Source organism: Papaver somniferum, chromosome 9 (assembly GCF_003573695.1).
Source record: "Papaver somniferum cultivar HN1 chromosome 9, ASM357369v1, whole genome shotgun sequence".
Classification (NCBI taxonomy): domain Eukaryota; kingdom Viridiplantae; phylum Streptophyta; class Magnoliopsida; order Ranunculales; family Papaveraceae; genus Papaver; species Papaver somniferum.
This window is the reverse complement of record NC_039366.1, coordinates 93,816,823-93,840,511: the sequence shown is the minus strand read 5'-3', so window position 1 is coordinate 93,840,511 and position 23,689 is coordinate 93,816,823. Positions and strand designations below refer to the sequence as shown.

General features: G+C 38.6%; 4 protein-coding genes across 8 annotated transcripts; 1 reads left to right on the top strand and 3 right to left on the bottom strand.

Moving 5' to 3' along the window:
• Positions 1-4,548: 4,548 nt before the first annotated feature.
• On the top strand, positions 4,549-10,655 carry LOC113308420 (hydroxymethylglutaryl-CoA lyase, mitochondrial-like). 2 transcript variants are annotated; one of them, XM_026556881.1, is made up of 9 exons: positions 4,551-4,745; positions 5,074-5,266; positions 6,348-6,534; positions 7,594-7,773; positions 8,484-8,564; positions 8,655-8,818; positions 9,232-9,368; positions 9,637-9,752; positions 9,948-10,330. In XM_026556881.1, the coding sequence occupies exons 2-9, from the start codon at positions 5,100-5,102 to the stop codon at positions 10,194-10,196; spliced, it is 1,281 nt and encodes a 426-aa protein (XP_026412666.1). In that variant the 5' UTR covers positions 4,551-4,745; positions 5,074-5,099; the 3' UTR covers positions 10,197-10,330. The 2 variants fall into 2 exon arrangements, with proteins under 2 accessions (XP_026412665.1, XP_026412666.1); XM_026556880.1 differs by having other exon boundaries at positions 4,549-5,266; positions 9,948-10,655.
• Positions 10,656-12,026: 1,371 nt separating this feature from the next.
• LOC113309989 lies at positions 12,027-17,075 on the bottom strand. 2 transcript variants are annotated; one of them, XM_026558524.1, is made up of 7 exons: positions 16,887-17,075; positions 16,544-16,656; positions 15,640-16,066; positions 14,848-14,921; positions 12,991-14,680; positions 12,642-12,846; positions 12,027-12,390 (listed from the first exon to the last, which is right to left on the bottom strand). In XM_026558524.1, exons 3-7 carry the CDS (start codon positions 16,031-16,033, stop codon positions 12,132-12,134), a joined length of 2,622 nt encoding a protein of 873 aa, XP_026414309.1. In that variant the 5' UTR covers positions 16,034-16,066; positions 16,544-16,656; positions 16,887-17,075; the 3' UTR covers positions 12,027-12,131. The 2 variants fall into 2 exon arrangements, with proteins under 2 accessions (XP_026414309.1, XP_026414310.1); XM_026558525.1 differs by lacking the exons at positions 16,544-16,656; positions 16,887-17,075 and having other exon boundaries at positions 14,835-14,921; positions 15,640-15,689.
• A 526-nt stretch (positions 17,076-17,601) lies between these two features.
• Positions 17,602-18,906, bottom strand: LOC113309840 (inositol polyphosphate multikinase beta-like). Its single transcript, XM_026558358.1, has one exon. It carries the CDS (start codon positions 18,818-18,820, stop codon positions 17,906-17,908), a length of 915 nt encoding a protein of 304 aa, XP_026414143.1. The 5' UTR covers positions 18,821-18,906; the 3' UTR covers positions 17,602-17,905.
• An 883-nt stretch (positions 18,907-19,789) lies between these two features.
• On the bottom strand, positions 19,790-22,803 carry LOC113309838 (DEAD-box ATP-dependent RNA helicase 41-like). Of its 3 annotated transcripts, XM_026558355.1 has the most exons (3): positions 22,667-22,684; positions 21,719-21,835; positions 19,790-21,354 (listed from the first exon to the last, which is right to left on the bottom strand). In XM_026558355.1, exons 2-3 carry the CDS (start codon positions 21,786-21,788, stop codon positions 19,796-19,798), a joined length of 1,629 nt encoding a protein of 542 aa, XP_026414140.1. In that variant the 5' UTR covers positions 21,789-21,835; positions 22,667-22,684; the 3' UTR covers positions 19,790-19,795. The 3 variants fall into 3 exon arrangements, with proteins under 3 accessions (XP_026414140.1, XP_026414142.1, XP_026414141.1); XM_026558357.1 differs by lacking the exon at positions 21,719-21,835 and having other exon boundaries at positions 22,667-22,803; XM_026558356.1 differs by lacking the exon at positions 22,667-22,684 and having other exon boundaries at positions 19,790-21,342; positions 21,719-21,838.
• Between the last annotated feature and the right edge of the window lie 886 nt (positions 22,804-23,689).

Genomic DNA, 23,689 nt, shown 5'->3' with positions numbered 1-23,689 from the left:
AGAGATATCCACATTTAGGCATTGTCATCCAATACTTGGATCCGATTGTCTTCAATCCCTTTCGACACTTTACACGCGCAACTAAGTCTTTGAACTCTAGTTCTTTGTCGTGTCTATCTCCTTGCTTCATCATCTCCATATAGAAATCCTTGTCCTTTATTAGTTGTACCGCCATCTTAGTTCTTAAATATTTCCATTGGGTGACATCTTCATTCACCGCCTCTCCAAAGTAACCAATTTGTTCCGTAGCGACGTGAAACCCACAATTGCCATCCCCATCAACCTCGCCGGTGGAAAAAACAAATAGAACAATGAGTGGAGGGAGTTGTTTCATATACTCTTCTATAATCGTATACCTTGATCGTGTTGGTCTTCCATGAAAATCCCTAGGACAACGACGAGTACCATACTTCTCTCTTATAGTCACCATTTCCGTTGATTGTGTGTTGTTGCCAGTCGCTCATTTGATCAATAACTACGGAGCTAGTTTGGGTATCCACTAATACAACTTCTTCCACCGCCTCGGCTTGACTTACTTGAGAAGGCTCCGTGGAGACCTTTGGCCTCACTTGTCGGGCGGCTGGTCCACTTTGATCTTTTCTTGGACGTCCTCTTTTCTTGGGTTGCGGCTCATCTTCAAATTCGGCTTCCGAACGCTCATGCCTACACAATATTCTTTTATTAGACAAATATTCCTTCAATTCTTTTCTTTCAATGGTCCTCGACACTTCGGTGTTTGGCCTACCCGCCCCTTTCGTAAATTTCCTCGGTCATTGACCAAACGATCTTGTCCCATGCTTTCATGAACGCTCTCCAAATCATTCCATCCTCCTTCTATTTTTCATCAAATAACCTCTTCTCTTCCTCTCGTTCTTCCACGGTTAATTTACTAATGCGCTCATCCTCTTCCTTCGACCTCTTGGTACCCTTCCTTGTTTTTTTAGCTTGGAAATGGTGATGGCAATTTTGTTTGAGGTTGCATTGAATGTTCCACGTACATTGCAAGTTTCGGGCTTCAGGAAACACTGCCGCTATTGCATGCATTAAGGCTTGATCGTTATCCGTTACAATAACCTTTGGAAAATCATCGCCATTATAAATGGACCTCAATGTCTCCAACATCCAAATGAAACTCACGTTGTTCTCATGATCCATTAAACCCCATGCAATCGTAAACGTGTTTTTGTCTGAAGTGTGACAAGCAATGTTCAACAATGGCATGTTATATTTCTTTGTCTTGTAAGTGGCATCTATCAACAAAATTTGATGAAAACACTGAGCCAATTTGATCATTTCGGGATGTGCCAAGAAAATACGTACCACTTTACCATCCTTTTCTTCCGTTCTCAACGTGTAGTCGTGTAACTCAGCTAACCACTGCGATTGTTGCATGACCGTTCTACCATTCCATTCCGTCCTTTTGATCGTAGCTAGGGCCGACTTAATTGTAGACAAAGAAGACAAGTTGTCGGGGTCGTCCGCCTTTATTTTACTTAAGATCGCACTCGCCTTTTGGATCCGCATAGACCTAACTGTCTCCATTTCATGTGGTTTTAACTTCGCAACCATTACATGTCCAATAAGAGTATCCGGATCATCGTGGTTGTGACAACCATTAGCAACTTTAGACATTTTCCACTCTTTACTTTCCCTACCATTGGGCTTATATAAGAGAATCTTAAATGGGCATCCAATCTTCTTTGTATGAGTTCGGTATTTCTTTCTCCCCGTCTTCCTTACATACTTACTATTTTTTCCCTCGTGACTCGTTTTCACTCCACCTCGCTCACATATCATTTCAAACCGAATCTTCTTAACGCAACGGTTCTGAACTACCACGCACATCTTATCTTTAGCCTTGTTCATAATTCATTCCTTGGCCTCCTTCTTACTTCCAAATATCTAAATGCGCATATAACAAAAATAATAAGCATAACCATCTAACATACATGATTGGAAAAAGAAAAGATAATTCATGACCATACCAAATCGTTTGCATAGTGTAGGGAAGTATCATGCCTCAAATAATAATCGTCATCAACCGCTACAACTGCCTACGCACCATAAAAAGAACTTATGCATTATAAATCAGAAGCAATTTTATCGACCAAATACCCGATTATAAATTAATCGGGAATCAATCAGGACACAAGCCAACCGATTATGCTTTAATCGGTAGCCTAGTACGACCATAATCTACCGATTAACGAAATAGACAAATATGCAATTCTTCTGTATAAAAAACTTCAATAATCGGAGGAAAAAGAAATTCATAAACAACCGATTATGAAATATCAAGATTTATGAATATTTCATTTTTGGAGAAATTCGTATTTGGGGCGACGTTTTACAATCAGACATTTGTTGATGTATAAAACTTCCGATTGTGGGAAATTGAGGTTTTCAATTTGGGGATTTTTTTCATATTCGGTAGATTAATACATCAACAGATATCCGATTGTCGATAATCGGTAGGTATTGTACTCAATCACCTACCGACTAAAAGTCGTTCATGGCATTCAATGCATGCAGAAATCGAATTTTCACGATCAAAAGCACACACAAACGCACATAACATTGATAACATGGGTATTAGAGTTTGTTAACAACATACCTATATGTTTGATGCATCGTTAGCTTCGATCTCGGGTGATTCTCCATTTTCTTCCATGAAAGCGTTGCCTAGGGTTTCGTCTCCATTAAAGTTTGGATCATTCAACATATACCCCAAATCGCCATCTCTAAACGGTAGTGAACCTTGAACTTGAACAACTTCACGTTCTTCTTCATACCCATCCATGTTTATGGAGGTTGGCAACAATCGGAAGTTGGCAACATACACCCACTTCTTCTTCTTATTTTTCTTCTTCTTCTCTCACTCAATCGGAAGTTATCTCACAATGACCCAATTTTTTTTTCCAAACACTAATATATAGACCCCAGACTACCGATTACAAAGTTTGCTTCCGATTACGGTTTTAATCGGTAGGTATATGAGTTGGATAAGCTACCGATTATAGCAGATTTCAAAATTCATTACATGAAGGATTTTAGAAAAAAACTCATTTTGGGGCAACCTATAATCGGAGGGTTCGTAACCTATTTAGCTTCCGATTAAGGCTACATCCAAAACACGAACCAAGTTGTTATGGTTGGCTATGTACCCCTCAAAACCTATGCAATTTGGCAAAGGTTGAATCTGGGGCCACGTATAACCGGTAGTATAAAAGTTAGATAAGCTACCGATTATAATAGATTTCAAAATTCATTCCATGAAGGATTTTAGAAAAAACTCATTTTGGGGCAACCTATAATCGGAGGTTTTGTAACCTATTTAGCTTCCGATTACGGCTACATCCAAAACACGAACCAAGTGGTTATGGTTGGCTCTGTACCCTCAAAACCTATGCAATTTGGCAAAGGTTGAATCTGGGGCCACTTATAATCGGTAGTATAAAAGTTAGATAAGCTACCAATTATAAAAGATTTCAAAATACATTCCATGAAGGATTTTAGAAAAAACTCATTTTGGGGCAACCTATAAGCGGAGGTTTCGTAACCTATTTAGCTTTCGATTACGGATACATCCAAAACACGAACCAAGTGGTTATGGTTGGCTCTGTACCCTTATAACCTATGCAATTTGGCAAAGGTTAAACCTGGGGCCACTTATAATCGATAGGTATAAAAGTTAGATAAGCTACCGATTATAGCAGATTTCAAAATTCATTCCATGAAGGATTTTAGAAAAAACTCATTTTGGGGCAGCCTATAATCGGAGGTTTTGTAACCTATTTAGCTTCCGATTACGACTACATCCAAAACACGAAGCAAGTGGTTATGGTTGGCTCTGCACCCCTCAAAACCTATGGAATATGGCCAAGGTTGAATCTGGGGCTACTTTTAATCGGTAGGTATATGAGTTGGATAAGCTACCGATTATAGCAGATTTCAAAATTCATTACATGAAGGATTTTAGAAAAAACTCATTTTTGGGCAACCTATGATCGGGTGTGTTTATGACCTATTTATCTTCCGATTATGGCTACATCCAAAACACGAACCAAGTGGTTATGGTTATGGTTGGCCAAAACCTATGGAATTTGGCCAAGGTTGAATATGGGGCTACTTATAATCGGTCGTCATACGAGTTGGTTAATCTACCGATTATAAAAGGGAATATTAGTCGAAAGATCCACATACTAATCGGTAGGTAGTGTTTCAATTTAACCTACCGACTCACCTGTTACCTACCGATTACGTTTTATGCTACCGATTATGTAAGAGCATAGTTGTCGTTTAAAAATTTGGGAGATAAGGGGTAGCTTACATTTATGTTTGGGTGATCTTTTTTTGTCTTTTAGTGTCCCCTAAAAATGAGAGGCTGCATTGCATTGGTGATGAAAATTCGAAGAAAAATATATTTAAAGTGGCAACCAACAACCAGCTTACCCACCAACGTGTATCTGTTTACCTATCTCTATCTCTCGCAAGCCTTATTCTTATTGATGGGGATATACAATTGACGAGCAAACGTATAGATTACCTTTCGTTCACCCACCAAACCACCCTATGTACTTATCTATCACACACACACACACACACGTCTGTTAATTCTCCACCATCCAATTTTAGGGTTCCTCTTTTTATTTCCATAGGTTTCTTCTTCAGTTCTTCCCTTTTTCTCATTTTCTTTTGTTTGCTTCTAAATTTAGTACTAAATTCAGGCTTCGAATCAATCCCAGGTCTGTTCCATTTTTAGCCTTTTTCCGAAGTTCCTTTAATCAACAACAACTACTTGGTTTCCTCTGATTGTTCTGTTTTTCTATTTTCAAAATTAATTAATTTAGATTATACTATGTTTCCAGTACTTTGGGGGGAAATTTAGGGTTTTCTTTAGGGAAATCGAGAAAGCGAATTCTGAATTATACTAATAGTATGGGTTTTGACTGAATTTAATGGAGTGATTTTTTTTAAGTGTTATAGTTACTGAATTGGATATAATGTTTGTAACTATGGCAATCTGTAAGTGTTCAAGATTGAGCACTTACTTCTCGTATCCATTTGTTCCAGTTCCTTTTCTTGCATACAGTTCGACAATGTCCAGTTTGGAGGAACCACTGTGTCTCGACAGATATCCAGACATGAGAGGACTGGACAGGGTCCGGAGGTTCTCTTCTAGTGCTTGCAGGCCTAGGTCTGGTGAAACAAGTATTGAGGATAGTTGGGTTGACGATAGAACTTGCAGCTCATCCAACAGTTGCATGTAAGTTGACTCATCTTCAGTAAACTGAAAGTATTGGGTCACTTGCCCATTCAGTAGGGTAGTGTTCTTCTATGAATTTGCAATTTTTCCAAATGTTGCTTAAGTGGGTGATTCTTCTAATATAAGATATAAGATCATCTTGAGGTTAGTATTGACTATTTAAATGCAAATTCCGGTTTAGATGTATTTGTGTCTTGGCATTGCACAGAATGATATGAATTATGACCTTCAATTTGAATTGATGCTATTATAAGATCCTACTCTTACTTGGAAGAAAGTAATAGCATGTAAAATTTAGTACACAAGCTGATAGATGCGTATCAAGTTAGGAAACATTTTGGTTATAAGCTTGGTTGTGTTAGTTATTTATTTAATTTAAGGAATTTCTTCAGCTTTGAACTATACAATTATGCTTAAATAGAAATTCTCAAACTAAATCGAATGATACTAAAAATGGTATAGATTGCTTTCAAGCAGTGGTTTTAGCGATGTCGTCTTATGCCATATTGATTTAAGAGGTTGGATGAACTAGGAGAAATATTGACCAAATGTAGGTCCTAACTTTAGTTCTGTGCATTGTCTGATTTTTATCATCCCTTCTCTTCTCTTTTTAGCCTTTAACTTGGCGTAGTTGTGTCAATGTTGCGATCCAGTCCTTTACTTTGCAGATTTCCCAACTGTGTCGAATTACCCCCCTTGACTTGATGTAGAAGAATGGTGGCATTAGAAGATGAAAGTTTTTAATTACAACTTGGAGTTACCAGTGATCAGCCTCTGTAATCCTGAGTATTTCCAGTTGAACATTGTAACCATAAGTAGTACATAAATAATATCAAGAGACTGATTCTTTCTGGATTGAGTCCTCTCGTGTGAATTATTCTTATTAGTCATATAGTACAGTACTTGTTCATTGACGAAATTGCTGGTGAATTTTGAGAAGTTGTAGAGCATTATAATACTTCAGACCTTTGAAATTGTACAAATTTTGGTCGTGAAGCTAGTCGGGTGACGTCAGCAGTGGGTACTATTTGTTTTGATTTTTAATTTCTTGCATAAGTAAAATGTCTGATCTCGGTTTCAGTGGAGAATACACAAAACAGATCTTCTCATGTCGAGGACAGACAACAGATACTTTCTGGGAAGATTCCTTAAGCAAAAGAACTAAAAGCCTCGGCAGGAACCGCACCATTTGTGATTTTTGGTTTTCTCCAGAACGTCAGTATAACTCTCAGTGCTCCTACAAGGATGGAAGTGACGAAAAGAATAAGGTACTCTGACATTCTAAATCCTTTTCTTTGTTAGTAGCTAAGAAGTAACTAGCCTGTTGTTTTCCTAATATCTGTAGTTAATTTGGTTTCTATTTAGACTTGAAATCTTTCAGAAAGATACAGGTGAAATGTACCTACTAACCTCAGACATTCTCCATTTTATGTCAGAATTTCTTACCTTAGGAGTGCTGAGAGTCCAGTTATTATCTTTATGACTTTATCTGATAATCCCTTGGGATGTATGTGTTAGTGACCTGTAAGGGAAGAAAGTATTTCTTGCTTGTCCCGTCTGCAATAAATATTAGAGTATATCGGTGCATTTATTAGAGGTTTTGTTCATCAAATTAGGCTTCAGCTTTACAGAGAGATTTTTATTAAGCTCAGATTTTTGTTAAGAGGTTGTCTGCAAGTATGCGTAGAAGTTTGGCATGTTTACATGAAGAAAATTTTGGAGAATCCATGTGTAGTTGTGCAAGGTCCCACTCCCTGTTAATTTTGTTTACTTAGTTATCAACTTTCTAGTGGGATACAGTTTAGTTGTGTACTTGTGCTAGATGAAATAATATCTCATTACCAGAATGTATACAATTTGCAACAACTTAATCCTGGTTGTTTATCAGGCAAATACATTGGTTTTAGGTTGATTACCAATTTTTTGTACTTAAGCATGTGTCAGTAACCGCACAGATGTCTTTTGTTTGCTAAGTAGACAAGTGTGTTGGTTTCATATTACCTCTTCACCTAAGGTGGGTGAACATTACTTGCTACTCTTCTTTTGTAAGAAGAGAAGGAAGGTTTAGTCCCCACATGGCCACATCGAGTATATCATGCAATGGATTGTCTCTTAGGTGTCTTTATATACCAATAGCACTTCTAAAAAAGTTTCTCAAGGTCATAGAAATACATGCTTATAGGTAAATCACTTGTGATCTTCTAAATTTTGATATGTGAAAAAAGTTTGGCATAAAATAATACTCCCTCAGTTTCTGCAAAAGAGATACTTTTACTTCTGAAGAAACAGAGGTAGTAAATTTTTAATCGGGTAGCCGTTTAATGCAGTTTTTGAGAGGTATACCAAAGTTTGTAAAGATCGTGGAAGTTGGTCCAAGGGACGGATTGCAAAATGAGAAGAATGTTGTACCTACATCTGTTAAGATCGAGCTGATACAAAGGCTAGTTTCTTCTGGATTGCCTGTTATCGAACCAACAAGTTTTGTCTCCCCAAAATGGGTACCCCAGGTAATTGGATCATTTCCTTTCTGGTTTATGGGTTTGGAATTGGATTCACATTTTCCTTTCAATTTGGACTTGGGTCCACCTTTTTCTCCTTTTAAATTGTCACGAGCATTTTTGATTTGGTCACTCCTGATTACTAACTAGGTATTGAGGGTTGCTCCCTCATTTACTCTTTATAACTGCTAGAAATGATGACGCTACCCATAATGTGCACTATCCCTAACGGCAGTTGGTTTTAAGCATAAACTAATGTGTACACCATACTTTCTCTGGTTGATCATTGGCTATGTACTGTAGAATTTTTATAATTTTAGAATAACATGCGGCAGCAACTGTTGGTTTGAAGTACAGGATACCATTTTCGTAAAAGTCGTTTATAAAAAGAGAAATATACATTATTGCTTTGAAGTGTTATGAACCATGCGTCAGGGAGGTTAGCTACGCCCTTGATTTTCTCATCTTAACTAACTAATTTTTACTTACATCTAATGAATGAAACCCCGTGGCAATGGTTTCTTTACATACATTGAGGTTTTTTGATTGCAACTTCTGGTATACTACTCTATGTGATGGTCGTTAATTTTGTGTAGTTAGCTTTTTGCTGAATTGCCATATCCCTTGGCCTTGGGGTTTTGTTCTCAACTTCTTATGCTTCTTAGTTCCACCGGATGAAATTTTATCTGACGAAATTGCTTAACTATTATACGACACAGCTAGCAGATGCAAAGGATGTAATGGAAGCAATTGGAGCTATTGAGGGGGTTAGATTTCCTGTGTTGACTCCGAACCTGAAGGTTAGCAATCACATCTAGGGTGACAAAGAGAACATGTAAGTGCCAATTATTTTTGAAGGATCTTGTTGATGGTTAAGTTACTGCTGCTAGGGTTTTGGAGCCGCTGTTGAAGCTGGAGCTAAAGAAGTGGCAATCTTCGCATCGGCATCTGAATCATTTTCCAAGTCAAATATTAATTGCACTATCGAAGATAGTCTTGCTCGTTATCGGGATGTTGCTCGTGCTGCTGGAAAGCTTTCAATTCCTGTTCGCGGGTATGCTTTGCATAATTGCAAATATATATTTTATTAGATTAAAGACCCCATTTCCAAATATGGTTTCGAGGTTTCGTATTATTTCATTAGATCTACAGGAAACAAGCATCTGTTTTATTTCTTGTGCTCATGACACATGTATGACTTCCAATATTCAGTGGTATCTCCGTTCAGCTTTGGCTAAGATAAGGAGTCATATAATATCTCAAAGTTCTGTAACAGTTGTCAAACACAAGGATTTATCTCATACTATCATCATTCATCAGCAGTGCATATTTTGGTTTTCAAGTCATGGATAAGATCATAAGCTATTTTTCTAGTTTGTATTTAATGTCTGAAAGCCATCCTCCAAGAATAAGTGGATGTTTAACTTTTGAATAAGAGCTTATTTCAAGTATATTGTACTGTGGTAGGTATATCTCCTGTGTTGTGGGCTGTCCAGTGGAGGGACCAGTAGCTCCATCAAAGGTTGCATATGTGGCAAGAGAGCTTTATGGTATGGGTTGCTCCGAGATATCCCTTGGTGATACAATTGGAGTTGGTACACCAGGTAAAGTATTAAATAGCAAGAATGAGTCCGTCCAAACATCTTTTGTTACTCTCACCATTCAGTCATATCTTGTACTTCATGTAGAAAACCTCCTTTCTCAAAAGTTTATATCTCGTTTCTAGATGCGTACCTTTTTCGATTGTTGGATACAGACTTTTTAGTATGGTGGGACCTATCTTGTGTCTTTTATTTCTCCTTGGTTTATGATACATGACCCTTTTGTGTTATGCTTATGTCTATCCGTCTTTTGTGTGTTTTCTTCGCGAAGGGACTGTTGTTCCAATGCTCGAGGCTGTAATGGCAGTTGTTCCCTTGGAGAAGCTTGCTGTCCATTTCCATGACACTTACGGCCAGGCTCTTTCAAATATCTTGCTTTCTCTCCAAGTAAGTTGTCGTGTTTATTTGGGGTAGAGAATTGTCAAAATCCTGTTACACGTGATAATCAAAAGATTCATTCTGGAAGACCCTCACCTGTCTATATGTTGTTGTGTAGGGTTTTTGTGTTTTGTGTTTTCAACTCTACATGTGCAGTTTTTCTTTCCTTTCATCTGTGAACTCTCCTTTATGTTTAATTTTTAGATGGGGATTAGCACTGTGGATTCGTCTGTGTCCGGTCTAGGAGGTTGTCCATATGCCAAAGGTGCTTCTGGAAATGTTGCAACTGAGGATGTGGTCTACATGCTGAATGGGCTAGGAGTGAAGACTAATGTGGATCTCGGCAAGCTTATGTCAGCCGGGGAATTCATCTGCAAGCATCTTGCCAGTCCATCTGGATCCAAGACTGCAGTTGCTCTGAGCAGAATTACAGCAGACGCTTCTAAAATATGAGAAACAAAAACGTAAAGTAAATCAAAATTAGATATATACATGTAACTATAATATTAAAAAATGGGATAGTTCAGATGGTATATGTATGTATAAAGCTCTGATAATACGGGTATAGACATAGTCGTTTGATTCCATGGAGGAACAGAATGAAAATAAAATGGAGTTCATATAGTATAGAGATTTAAGTTAAGAGAGATCTCTACTGCAGTGTCACTCCACTACGATAAATTATAGGGGTTGAGAACTTGAGTATCCTTCTATGTAGGACCACCTAGTTTCCCATACCTTACCCTTCGAGGAAGGTTCAGAGAGGTCGAGAGTTCGACCCTGAACCCATTCATAGAAGGGAATTATGTAATAGATTTTTTTGATGCAAAGAATTATGTAATAGATCTTAAGGCACTCTTGTAATTTGAACTATCAAAATAAATATCCTACAATTGAAGATCCGTTCTCCTTGATGAAAGGTTTAAGCTCAGTTGCAGTCTTGCACTGTCAAGCTCTTACATAAACCGACATTCGCCATGAGGTTGGTTGTCTTATAAAAGTGCAGCTTTTTTCCTTTAAGCAGTGTAAATTGTTACTATTACAAGAAGAGTGGGTGGGTAAGGCTAACCCCTATGGGTTAGATTGAACTGCTAGATTTGCCAAAAAGTGTTGCAAATCAAGAAAAAAGTGTGAAAAAAGTTAACACTACTTCTGGATACTTTTCTCTCCTAGCAACTGCTCGCAGTTCAACTAGCAGCGAGATTGAAACGCTGAATCATTCAGCGCTGAAAAAGTGACATAAACGCTGAATGGTTCAGCGCTAGATAATGTTTTTGGTAGAGAAAGAAAGTGGGACGTATTTGAGAGGGAAAAGGTGGAGAGAGAGAGGAAAAAGAGGGAGAGAGAGAGGTAAAAGGTGGAGAGAGAAATGTTAATGATTAGTATAAAATCATGTGACGCTGTTTTATTCAGCGTTTTGTTACTAGATTAGAAATACCATAGGACTTAGGAGGTTTGCCCTAGCTGACGTGGATGACCAATCTAGCTGCTAGATATCTAGCCCATAGGGGTTAGCCTAAACGTAAGGCACATATTTGATGCTCTTAAGAGCTACTACGGGAGGGGGTTCTCTTAATTGCAACCACTGTGTTGAAAAGTCATACGGGAGCAGCCCATTTCCCTACCTTGTTCCTCACTGGTAAGGATGAATCTGGCAGATACTCAGTGCCCGGCTATGGGATTAAATTTAACTAGGCAATTAAATGGGAATATCTCAGGATTCCTGCCTCGCCATAGTACCTGCTCTTAGTTGATGTAAACCTTTCTTCAGAAGTTCCAATCCTCAAAACATGTAGTCGGGTTGAATACAACAAAGTTCCAGTTCGCATCAGGATCGCATTAAGCTTGCTTAGCTAATTCCTCTGAACTCATAGATGAGCTTTAGTTTATTCTTGATTCTCAGTCAGCAATTTGGAAAACGACTGTATGAGCTAATTAGCCTAAAGTTACCTACTTCCCTCTCTACCCAGAGCTTATAATTACAACAACAATCCTTCAAGATTTCATTTATGAACAGTTTTGTCATTTTTCTATAGCCGATGCTGGTCATTGGTATTGGGCTTCACGGTCACTTCAAAAGCTCAAGTTCTGGGTTTCACGGTCACGTCAAAAGCTCAAGAAGTTGAGATCCTGTATTTGATCCATGAAACTAAGGTTTAGTTTAAGCAACCGAAAGACTTGCGAAAAAGGATGTATGATATGTGATGTAGTCTCTTTTAATCCTACATAAAGCTGACAAAACGGAATTGCCAGAATAAAAATAAGACTAAAAAGAAAAACTGTTAATGACACAAACAGCTCAATTATAAATTTAAAGTTGGAGATTACAAATTTTGGTGTAAATATCTTCTGAACCGACAGACAAATGGTGAATTGATATTATATCAGTCATGTCTCTTGATTATCAGCATGTTTAGTGTTATTGTTACCTAATTCCTCTACATTATAAGTACACTCATCTTTGACATCCGAGGGTTTATTCAGAGAGAAACCATCACCATGGGGTAATCCTCCTGAAACACCCATCCACCCCATTTCTTCCTCATAATCTCCCGGATCCTCAACCCAATCATCTACTCCGTTATCCAATTCTTCGACACATATAGGATCTTGTGTTTGTCTCACTGTCTTGCATGCTGCTGAGTGCCTAAACATTTCAAAGAATATAGAAAAGGTCAAAATTATACCACCTCAATCCACAATGTATACAGTAAGAGTTCAGAGACCTTTTGCCTTATATATACAAGGAAAATCTTGGACAGAGTCTACTAAGGTAAAAGAACTTGACAGTGGGGGACTAGGATACTCTAGCATAAATAGTGACTGGAATTTAAATCCTTATGCCTAAATACTACTTACATATGGAAATTAACATGCAGGAGGGAATACTAAAGTTACCGTTCTTGAAGACGCAAGTTATAATGGACAAAGATGAGGTTGTCCAGCCTCTCATGTTCTAACCGATTCCTACTCTTTAAGTGGATGCGCTCAAAAGTGCTCCAATTTCTATCACAGCGGGTTCCACTGCAAGTCTGACTTAAGATTCTGATGGCAAAACGTTGCAGATCAGGATAATCTGCAGCATACAGCGACCACCATGTAGCTGTACAACAACATTGTTATTTTCTGTAAGACAAGAAAAGGTTGCCAACAAGTAGAGAAGTGAAAGTTGACGACATTCTTAGAACCTTCGTACGATTCAAGTGAACGACCAAATCTTTGGTGGTAAATAAAATAAAAAACTCACCTGGGGCTAATGATTCTCGGCCCCGTATAGCTACAGGTCGACTGAAATCCCCTACAGCATCGTCATAAGAAGTTTTTTGCCTTGTAATCATATCTTGGGCAATTAAGCTAGGCTCTAAACCCTCAATGCAGTCAAGTAAGCCCTTCTGGATAACTGGATTGGTGCAAAAACCAGGGTTGTAAAATATGGAGGGGTTCAGATAGTGTGCTGCCGCATGGAGAGGGCTGTGAAGGTCCTCTTCCCAGATACGATCAATGACTTTCAAGAAAGGCAAATGGCTAGACTCCTCGCTGTCAAATGAATCAATAATAGCTCTCCTTGCCTTTTCCATAGCATCATACAGATACCCCATACAAGGTCTCTCTTCACTGCCAACAAGGTTTAATATGGCAAGAAGGGGTTCAGTCACCTTAAGAGTTAGGGAACACAACGACCAGAACTGTGGATCCAGCACAGTTTCTGTAACCTTCCATGACCTTTGCTTAGACATAGCCGATTCCATCCATGTAGTACTAGTAAACATCTGGTGGAGAGGTTCTTTCAAGGAGACAATATTTTGCAGTGTTAAAAAGTTGGTCGCAAACCTTGTCAGAGCTGGTCTTACAATATCTCTCCCACCAGTTATCTTTCTCATTGTATTGAGGACCCATGCATGGTTATATATGAATTGACATACCTTTTTGGCCCTTCTCAATGCCTCTTTGATCTCGTCGATTTCCCCCAATTCCTCGAGCATTAAATTGATACAGTGTGCTGCGCAAGCACTCCAGAAAAAGGTCTTGTATTTATTCATTAACATTTTCCCGGCAGCCTTGTAGTTGGGTGTAGTGTCTGTTATGAAATGTACAATATTCCTTGGGCCTACCTCTTGAACAATGCTGTCGAAAAGATTGAAAAGTTCCTCGGAAGACTTTGAGGCCTCTGATGCATCAATAGATTTCAGGAATATGGTTCCCTTAGAACAGTATATGAAAAAATTTATCACCGTACAACCAGTTCTACTTATCCACCTATCAGCAATAACTGAGCACCCGGTCACCTCCCACGACTTCCTCAAGTCTTGACATAGCTCACCTGCTTCTTGGGTACTTCTATATAACAAATCACCCCTCAAAGAATCATAGGAAGGCATTTTATATCCAGGACCCACAGCTGAAATTGCATCCGCCATCTGTTGGAAATACAATGAGTTTGCTGCATTGAATGATATTCCAGCATCATACATAAATTTGGCGACCGCCATATCAGCTTGATCAACACTTTCTTGAGAGAAAAAAGGTAGGTGCTGCAAAGGAGGTTGAGTGCTGGGTGTCCCAAGCGGTATAACTTGCTTTTTCTGCCTCTTTCTTCTACCAGAGGTACCTTCATCCCACTCTTTTCCACTTCTCCCACTATTGGACAATAACGGGCTCTTCAGTGAATCCTCATTCTTACATTCTTCTTGCAGCTTCTTTTTCCTTTCCCAAACTTTAAACCCTAAATGTTGCAGCATTTGAGATTTAACTTCTTCTGGCACTTTATCGCATGGAGCTATATTTCCTCTTTCCCCAGCTAAATGTTGCTTCAGTCTGGAAATTCCACCCCCCAAGATCATCTTGTGACAATATCTGCACTTTATCTTTTGCTGGTCGCCATCTACCATAACTCCATGGACCCAACCAAGATCAGTGGCTCTAGGAGGCGCAGAACCCTTCAAACAGTCATTTAAAGAAAGAAGAGAAAAATGAGAAAACACATCAACTTTATTACAATGAATACATTTAAGAAAATAAAACGAACTGAGGGAATCAGAGACAACAAAACAGGGACTAGTACAATCAAGATATGAGAAGGAATGTACATACAAGTAAAACTCACTTGTTCACTCTTGAATTGAACAGGTGGGAAGGAATCATACAACACCTGACTCTCAGTTGTTGGCTCTTCATGATCTGGTAAAAGTCAGTTGACAAAAAGTTAGTCAACCTTTAAATGGAAGAAGAAAACACCCTAATACCTGAAATCTATAGTAGCAAAACAGCAGTTTGAGTTTTGATGTCCGACACCGGCACTAGGCGCCCACACAGCGACCTAAAAGCATTAAATACTGAGAAACGGGAATTAGGGTAGGTTAGTGTTACGTACATTCATTTCAAGGAAACAAAAATGACTATGTCCAGGCATACACTGAAGAAAAGACACTCTCTTTGTTTTCTATTTTTTCCCCCCTTGTTCCATTTATTCAAGACTTGTAAAGCTAAGTTGCATCCTAATTGAAGTTTAATAGCCAACAGAGCTGTTGCCATGTCCAAGCATGTCCAATGCCATTACCAGTGTCAGTAGGTGTAGAAACAGCAAAATTTAGTAAAACAGGGTGCCGTTGTTGCAAAGCCTGAGATACAACAACCGTATAATCTAAGGGTCTCACACAGTCCCACAAGCCTCATAAACAAGAATACAAAACATTTATGCAGATGGGCAAGAATTTTCTTCTGATCATATTCTACAAATCAGTAGAAACTATATTCCTATTGCAAGTTTTTATGTTTGGTGAGTGCATTGCTTGCTATGCAATGACTATTCATTACAAACACAAGCACAGGAACTACAAATCATGTATGTTAGATAGACTACACATAAAATAATGACACGAACAGGAGGACGACGAACCAGTGTAGATTGATTGGTGTGCTTCTTCTGCTTCGTGCAAAGCCCGCAAATTGTCCATTCTTGCTGCTGCATAATCTCGATCAGATTCATCATCAGAGTCTGTATCCTTATCATCATATGCACGATCATTTGAAGCTTCTTCATGTACCTTTTTCCGCTTCTTATCTGTTGTTTTTCTCGTTTCCCATGCGACCAAGTGCTTTTCTATGAGTTCTCTTACTTCGTTTGGAACAGCTTCACATCCTCTAATTTCCCCTCTTCTACTAGCCAAGTGCTTTTTAAAGCGGGTAACACCTCCAATCATGATTCTGTTGCAATAATTGCACTGCACATGGTGCCTGTGCCCAGCAATCATTGTCCCATGTTCCCAACCTATGTCTCTTGCACGTGGCATTTTGTCACAATTCTAGCGGAAGTAGCCAAAAATCTGAAATACACATTCCGTTGGCGAAAATAACAAAGTGGTAAGTAATAGATTGGAGAAAATGCAAATTATTGTAATTATGGTATGTTTTGGTTGCAAGGAATGAACTAATCAAATTAATTTTGAAATTACAGAAAAGTCTGATATACAAGTGTTTGCCATCAGAGACCTGGATACAATTTTGGGTGGACTAGTAGGCAGCACAAGACATGCCCACAACAACAACTACTCCGAAGTTTCCAGGAAAACCAATACCAAATATCATGCAGCAGATGAATTGGATGATATTGGCAACAGATCCAGCTCCATAAAAATCATAATTCAAACTGAAATAATTTTCATATTGTCTTATTAAGCACTACAACTATAGAATTTGGCTAACAAAAGAACATATTCTTTTCATAACCTTTCAAAAATATCACTGCAATAGTAATATATTATTCGAGAAAACTCTTATTACTAATTTCAACTACAGATTACCTTCAGCAAAGAAGCTTTAATCCGAGCAAAACCTTACAGTGACTGCCGCTGACATGCCGAGCAATCAACTGCCTGACCACAGCTCAAGCTTCGTTTTCACCTTCCTCATTCATCTGCCATTGTGAAAAAATATTAGAGAATTAATTCATATGCATTTACTAAGTGATTGAATTAAATTATCTCTGTAAGCGAAACAACAAATTGGTTTTGTAACGGTGAAAATCAAATTCATGGAAGCAGCTATAGTAAGAAATCGAAATGGAAACAGCAACATGGAGAATGAAGCAGATATTGTTCATCAGAGGGAAGTAAATAACGGAGTTACAGAGGTGAAAATACGTACAATTAGATCGATATATCTGGGGAGATTCAGATGTTATAAAAGCCGTAAGTATTGTCGGGATTTTTGATCGTCGATGGAGAAAACGTTTTATCGAAAAAAAGGAAGACGCCCCGGCGGGTGAGAAGGCGAAAACGATAGAAACCCTAGAAATATTATTAAGAGAACAGAATGAAACGTTTTATTGATAAAAGAAAGAAAAAACCTGATTGTTTGTTTATTGGTGGTGAAAAGACGGTTTCAAAGAATGAAGATCTATTTATGTTTTTGACGTTAAAAATCGTTCGAAACGGTTTCACTCGCTCTCTTTCGTTGAGTGATTGAGTCGATATTACTTTAAAATAAACGTTGACCTGCTTATGCCCATCTTGACCGTTCTAAAACTTTGTTTAAAACATGGGAGACATTTCGATCCTGTTTGTCCTATACTAGGCTCAAAAACGGACGATTCTATGGGAACAGGCCGTTCAAGAAGAAATTGGACCTCGGCTCACTTTACCGAGGAATATATTCTTATAGATTCTATAAGCTGTGATTTATTGGCAGTTATGGAAGTGTAGAAAGAGTCGAGAACTTGGAAGTCCAGACCCTACAGAGTTGATGCCTTCTTGTGCAAATTAGGACACAACCATACAAATCACATAAAAGCGAAGAGATTGAAGAGGGACAAGAAATTACCACATCTACTACTTAAAAATTCAACCCAAACTCAAAAGAAGAAAAGAGAAACAAAGTATTCTTCAAGTGAAATGTACCTATTACAGCATCAATCAGTTTCCAGGATCACTGGATTTATTTAACTATAAAATAAAGTTTTACACCTTTTTAATAATTAGCTTATGGGTTGAACTTGATTCGTCACAGATCAATCTATGATAAGCTAAACAAATCTACTATGTTATAAGTAAACTCCATTAAAAGGCTTCTAAAACGTAAAGAGAGCTCAATCAGCTATGGTAAAGAAAAATTCGGAAGACATCGAATAGTGCTTACCACCAAGGGTGTCATTTCTCTCCAACCGCCTATGCTTTCACATCATTTGCAATATTCTCAGGCTGTTCTTTTAGATCACCTTCAGCTTTAGACCTGTTAGTAGAAGAAACTAGTATATCTGACACAAATTTTATCAAAGAACAGAGCCCACCCAAGAAATTATGGTCAATGACACCTTGGCCATCCACGACATGAGCAAAATCAACAAGCTTAACTTCAGCACCTGAGCGGGAGCGGAACCCTTCCTCTCCCACCCCCGCCTTCTCATACACCATAAGAACGGAACAAGAGTAGAACTGGTATATTGTCTGATCCTCAAACCATGCTTTCAGCTCCAACAATTGTGCCAGAATCCCATCCGACCCACCATACATTAATGATGCAAGTGCACAATCAGGTTCTGCATTTGAAGACGGGTTGGAAGAGACAAACCTCTTTAAAGTCAACTTAACATCCTCTAACGTAAAATCTTGGACGACCTTCTTATCAGGTTTCCAGTAACCAAGCTTTTCACTTTCATAGGTCTGTAAACCCGATATCCTGAAACCCAAGGGGACGCTTGTTGATTCTCTATCTTTCTTAAGGCATTTCATGATGTAGTCTTCTGAAGCTTGGGGATACCAAGTTCTGGACCCCATCTTGATATCCATGACAGATGGATCCAGGCGATTTGAGACAATGTCTTGCAAAACAAGGTGAAGGTGCATACCAGATCCATCTGAAGCTTCTAGAAGTTGGGTTCTGTGGTAAGTAGGAAAAAATCGACGAATAGGAGTCGGGATTTTGCTATTGGAAGAGAATGAAGAATAGAAGGCAGCCTCTTTGGTGCCACGTTCGTCACTTTGGAGGGGCTTGTAGAAGCGACCAGAATCATCTACGAGTGGCCCAAGCTTTCCAGCATGAGCTTGATGGCCTGCAACCTGATGATCAGGGGCCTTGAGCATTGTCTTGATAATAAAAGCTGAAGGTGATTTACTATATTTTGTCTCAGCGCTACCGGTATCTACAATAAATGATCAACGGTGAAGGAATCCTTCTGCAATAATGACAGAGAAAGGGAGCGTGAAACAAAGAAATGAATAGCATAAGTATGAGAATTGTAGAGAAACCTCAATCTTCATTTAATAGTAATATGACCAACAATATAGACTTGCATCCTTTTATAGGAAGACACCAAAACTCCTACTTTTAATATAACTCTAATTATTACCTTAACTGAATCTAGCTAATTATAAAAATAAATAATTTCTGAAAATAAGAAATTCTAATCCTAAAAAACTTGCCGAAGATATAAAGCTACTAAATAACTTCCATGAAAGATGTTGTACATCATACAAAGATTCAAATTCCTAGGTTAATTAGACTCACTGAACAAGGTAAAACTACTCAAAAACTACCAAGAAATTCATTAGCATGCTTAAGATTGTTTATTTAGGAAAGCCTTTCAAAAAGGTAACTGCTCCGAAGGGTAACTGCTTAAGAACTCTGATCTGTTAATTTTATAGCCAAAAGGTGAAGCTCCGATGCTACACCACAAAATGAAGTAAGACCAAACATCTTCATTACGTGGATGACACTGGTCAAAAAGAATAATGGAAACCTGTAACAGAAAAGCATTCTTTACTTTCCAACTGGCCTCCAAGTTCTCTTGCCAGGTAAGTGCCTGCAGTTCTACTAAATAATGTGATATCAGTTATTTTTGTGTATCATATAATCTCTTTAGCGAATGAACCACGTGAAGCTGGCCAGTGTTTTGTAATGCATAAGATGCTACTTGACTAGGTAAGTTGCAGGTTCACGGGGAAGTGATTTGAGTGATGACAGGGGGTGTTGAGAGTTAGGTGCAAGAGGTGACTATACTTTGCCAAAGCCAAGAGTTTGGTCGGTAAGGCACCATACTCGAAAACTTACCTAGAGTTTTAAGAACCCCACTTCCTCTTCCTTTGCTCCCCACGAGTGGTATAAGAAATATTCGTATACCGTGAATTAGCAAGCTCCCGAGGAATAACAGCTCCTGATGATTTCAGCATTCCAACCAAATCCTGGAACAGATTCTTGTCTTCCTCATTTAGAAAGAGAAACGCCGTCCCTTCCTCTCCCAATCTAGAAGCTCTTCCAATCTGGTGAATGTACTCTTTAATCGAGTTCGGCATGTCAAATACAATCACTTGTCTCACTCTCAAGAGATCTACTCCCCGTCCTAAAACACCAGTAGCTACGATGATAGAAACCTCCCCAGTCAAAAACAACCTTAGCGTGTTCCTCCGTTCCTTCATGGGCTTCTCCCCATGAAATGGTAGAGCTTTTATCCCAGTGGTGACCGTGATTGCTTCCGAGAGAAGATCAGCTCCTAGTCTTGAACCCACAAATACTACAACAGGTGGTTTGAAATGCTGCTGGCTCGTTAGTATCTCAAAGAGTTTCCGTTTCTTATGCTTCGACTCCACCCAGATAGCTATTTGCTTCACAGACTTGTTTGTCCCACTATCCTTTCCAGCAGTGACAAATACCAAATCCTTAGCTAACAAACTACCGATGTTCTCCACCTCTCGAGGAACTGTCGCCGAGTACATTAAAATCTGAGGCTGAGAAAGAGCTAGAAAAACCTGCATAACCTGATCCCGAAAGCCTCTCTCAAGCATGCAATCTACCTCATCCAATGCCAAGATAGAAACTTCATCCAGTTCGACATTGTGCTTGGTTAAAAGATCAATGAGCCTACCAGGAGTTCCAACAATCAATTCCACCCCATGATGAATGCGGTAGATTTGTCCAGCCATTGGCTCACCACCAACTACAAGAGCAGTTTTAAAGGGTAAACCATTTCCAAGCACCTTAGCTTGTTCCTCTACCTGCACACACAGCTCTCTAGTTGGTGCTAAAACCATTGCCAAAGGTTTCCTCTGGCTGGTGGGGTTCGCAAGGCGAAATTTTGAGCAACGAGAAACTATGGGAACCAAAAAGGAGGCTGTTTTACCAGAGCCTGTAGCAGCTGAAACAAGTAAATTTCGGCCAGTTAAAGCAATAGGGATGGCTTGCATTTGGATAGGTGTAGGAACTTCATATCCTGCAGCTTCTAGATTTTTCTGGACCTTCTGAGGAAGATTGCAAGAAGAAAATGACAAAATAGGGGGAGGAACACTCGCACCCTTGACTTGTATCTCAAGTTTGTTCCGAAGCACTTCCACCTCATTGTCGCTTAATGAAGGAGCTTTTAATATATCATCATCATTATCCCTAACGTAAACGCATTCATCAACAACAGGTATTCTTACTTGATGTGGGAGTTTTTCTCGCTTTTGGGCATTGGAGAGCCTACCAAGCAGGGTTGACTTACACTCAATGCTGCAAATATCGTCATCTGTTTCATTGCAGATATACTCACCATAGCGACCACAAATAACACAACAAGGTTCCCCTGATAAGGCTTCTCTCTGATCCCAACACTTTTCCTTCACTAGACTCACTGCATCAGACACTACATTTCAAAAGTTATGTCACTGGTCTTATACCCTTACAATCTACACAAAACTTAAAGACATTACTCTATTAGAGTTTGAGATAACTGATGAATTTTGCAACAAAATTATCAGATCAACTTAGAACCTTCAGTACTACCTCGATAACCAACAAACTAGCAAAAATGCCTCAGACTTTTATTTCATACCATGTAACGGAATGTCGCTTGCACTTTGAATGGCCAAGCTACTGAAGTTACATGAGTATTTTTAAAATATTCAGCAAAAATTGGATCACACACGACAATCGCATTTCAACAAATACGACCATAAAAAAACACACAAAAAAAGAAAAGAAAGAGTGGACTAGATCCCAACATTTACCTGTGGCTTCACCACTGTGAGTTACTGGAAACAAAGTTTTGTGGTCATTAACCTCATGTTTGTCTTCCATTTACGGTTCCCGAAAGAACTTACACGTTTAGGTATAACTTTTAGGACCTACAATACGTAATGTAAACCACAGACAAGTAAATATCATGTGAAACTCCATCATGTATTTAACGGTAGAAATATCATGTAGTAACCTTCAAAAACCATCCAAAGTCGGTTTAAACATCAAGACCCTGCTTGGCATGCATGGAAAATTTGCATACTCCACATTTACAAGGCTCTGGATCTTTACATAGGCCCTAAACAGTTATATAGCTGCTAGGTACGCTAGTAATGTGTAAACATTTGCATATGCCAAATACTAAAACTACTCAAAAATTACAACAAAATTGATATTCAAAGTTGTATCAAACTTGCCAGGTACATAGAAAAAACTGGGTGCATGAATCATTTAGTTCAAAGTGAAATAGAAGAATAGTCATCATTCAAGTTTACAAGCTTGTCAAACCAAAGGAGGATACACATTTTACCAAACACCTACTGAGTAGTTTGTTTGTTGTACAGTAAACATAAATTCATATTCCAAGATTATCAACAGTCTAGGTCTGTTAAACTACAAATAATTCAACAACAAGGCAAGCGGATCAATCCATGCCGACTGCAGGTGCAAGTAAACTGAATGAAACCTTGTGAAATCATCCTGATTGCTATTCACAAAATATGACCTGATATCACCAAAGATTCCTAATGATACGAATATGTTTACTTCTATAACAACAAATTCTTTGATACAGAGCCGAATTCTCCGTATGTTTTAGTTGAAGTTGTGGAACAAAGAAAATAGTTCAGGAACAGATCAAGAAAAATAAAAAATTATGGAGAAATCTAATCAGAAAAAAACAAAAAAGAAAACATTAAAAAAATCCGAACAGTGCTTACTTAAATTGTAGAGCCTCGGTTGATGGAAATGCGGTGGTTGTTAAACTGGATGAAGAAATAAGAGAAAACGACGGGTGAACGGGTTAATTTCACAGCATTAACTTTTGAAAGAGAAGTATTGGATGGATGGATAATGCGAAGTAACCCTAAATCAATAGCGATGAGATAAAGAGAGAAAACACTTGGGGTGGTTTTTACACAAAGGTCGGTCAAATTGTTTAAAGTTAAACGAGACTGTTGGTTGACATTCGGTGATTTTGGAGACAATGACTAGCCTGCCCTACCAAATTGCCAAAGCAGGATATATGCTCTAGCCGTGCTCACTAGTTGAGGACGTTTGAGGTCCTCAGAATAACTACAGTGCCGGATGCTATGTGTTCCAAAGTTCTTAAATCTAACAGGGCGTTGGTCAATTGGGATTTTTTTTTTTGTTTGTAAGTTCGGTGCATTCAAAAAATTAAGGGAGTTAGTAACCCTTACATCAAGATGAGTAGAGCCATCGAATTTCAGCTTTATCACTATTGATCAGATGATTGTGGTGATTTTGGGCAAAAGGGTGTTTGACCCAGAAATATTTCCAGGCACTAAACACGATGATTTTGGTATTGTAGATGAAAACAGAGCTAATAATAGGAAATAATCAGGAATGACAGACACACAGATTTAACGTGGTTCGGCATGGTTTGCCTACGTCCACGGACGAATCCCCTTGGGGAGTGATGTTTTATTGATATTTGAATTACATTATATCTTTTCTGTATTAGCTGCCCTCTCAATGATTTCTGCTCCTCCCTATTTATACAGTTGAATACATAATTTCAATATAAACTTAAATTGCATTAACTGCTCATTCATGCCTCCATGTTAAATTCTGCATGAAACTGCTCATTCATGCCTCCCTGTTTAATTCTGCATGAAACTGCTCATTCATGCCTCCATGTTAAATTTGCGTGAAACTGTCTTTGCATGCCTCCTGAATTAATCCTGCATGCTGGCAGACTGGATTGATGATTGACAGGCATA

Coding starts and splice junctions, on each gene's coding strand:
- LOC113308420 (XM_026556880.1), top strand. CDS start 5,004: ATGTTTGTAACTATGGCAATCTGTAAGTGTTCAAGATTGAGCACTTAC. Junction 6,535..7,593: donor GAAGTGACGAAAAGAATAAG/GTACTCTGACAT, acceptor CGTTTAATGCAG/TTTTTGAGAGGTATACCAAA. Junction 9,369..9,636: donor AATTGGAGTTGGTACACCAG/GTAAAGTATTAA, acceptor TTCTTCGCGAAG/GGACTGTTGTTCCAATGCTC.
- LOC113309838 (XM_026558355.1), bottom strand. CDS start 21,788: ATGGAAGACAAACATGAGGTTAATGACCACAAAACTTTGTTTCCAGTA. Junction 21,355..21,718: donor TCACAGTGGTGAAGCCACAG/GTAAATGTTGGG, acceptor TTTGAAATGTAG/TGTCTGATGCAGTGAGTCTA.
- LOC113309989 (XM_026558524.1), bottom strand. CDS start 16,033: ATGCCACGTGCAAGAGACATAGGTTGGGAACATGGGACAATGATTGCT. Junction 14,922..15,639: donor ACACCAATCAATCTACACTG/GTTCGTCGTCCT, acceptor GACTTTTACCAG/ATCATGAAGAGCCAACAACT. Junction 12,847..12,990: donor CCGAGAATCATTAGCCCCAG/GTGAGTTTTTTA, acceptor GTTGTTGTACAG/CTACATGGTGGTCGCTGTAT.
- LOC113309840 (XM_026558358.1), bottom strand. CDS start 18,820: ATGCTCAAGGCCCCTGATCATCAGGTTGCAGGCCATCAAGCTCATGCT.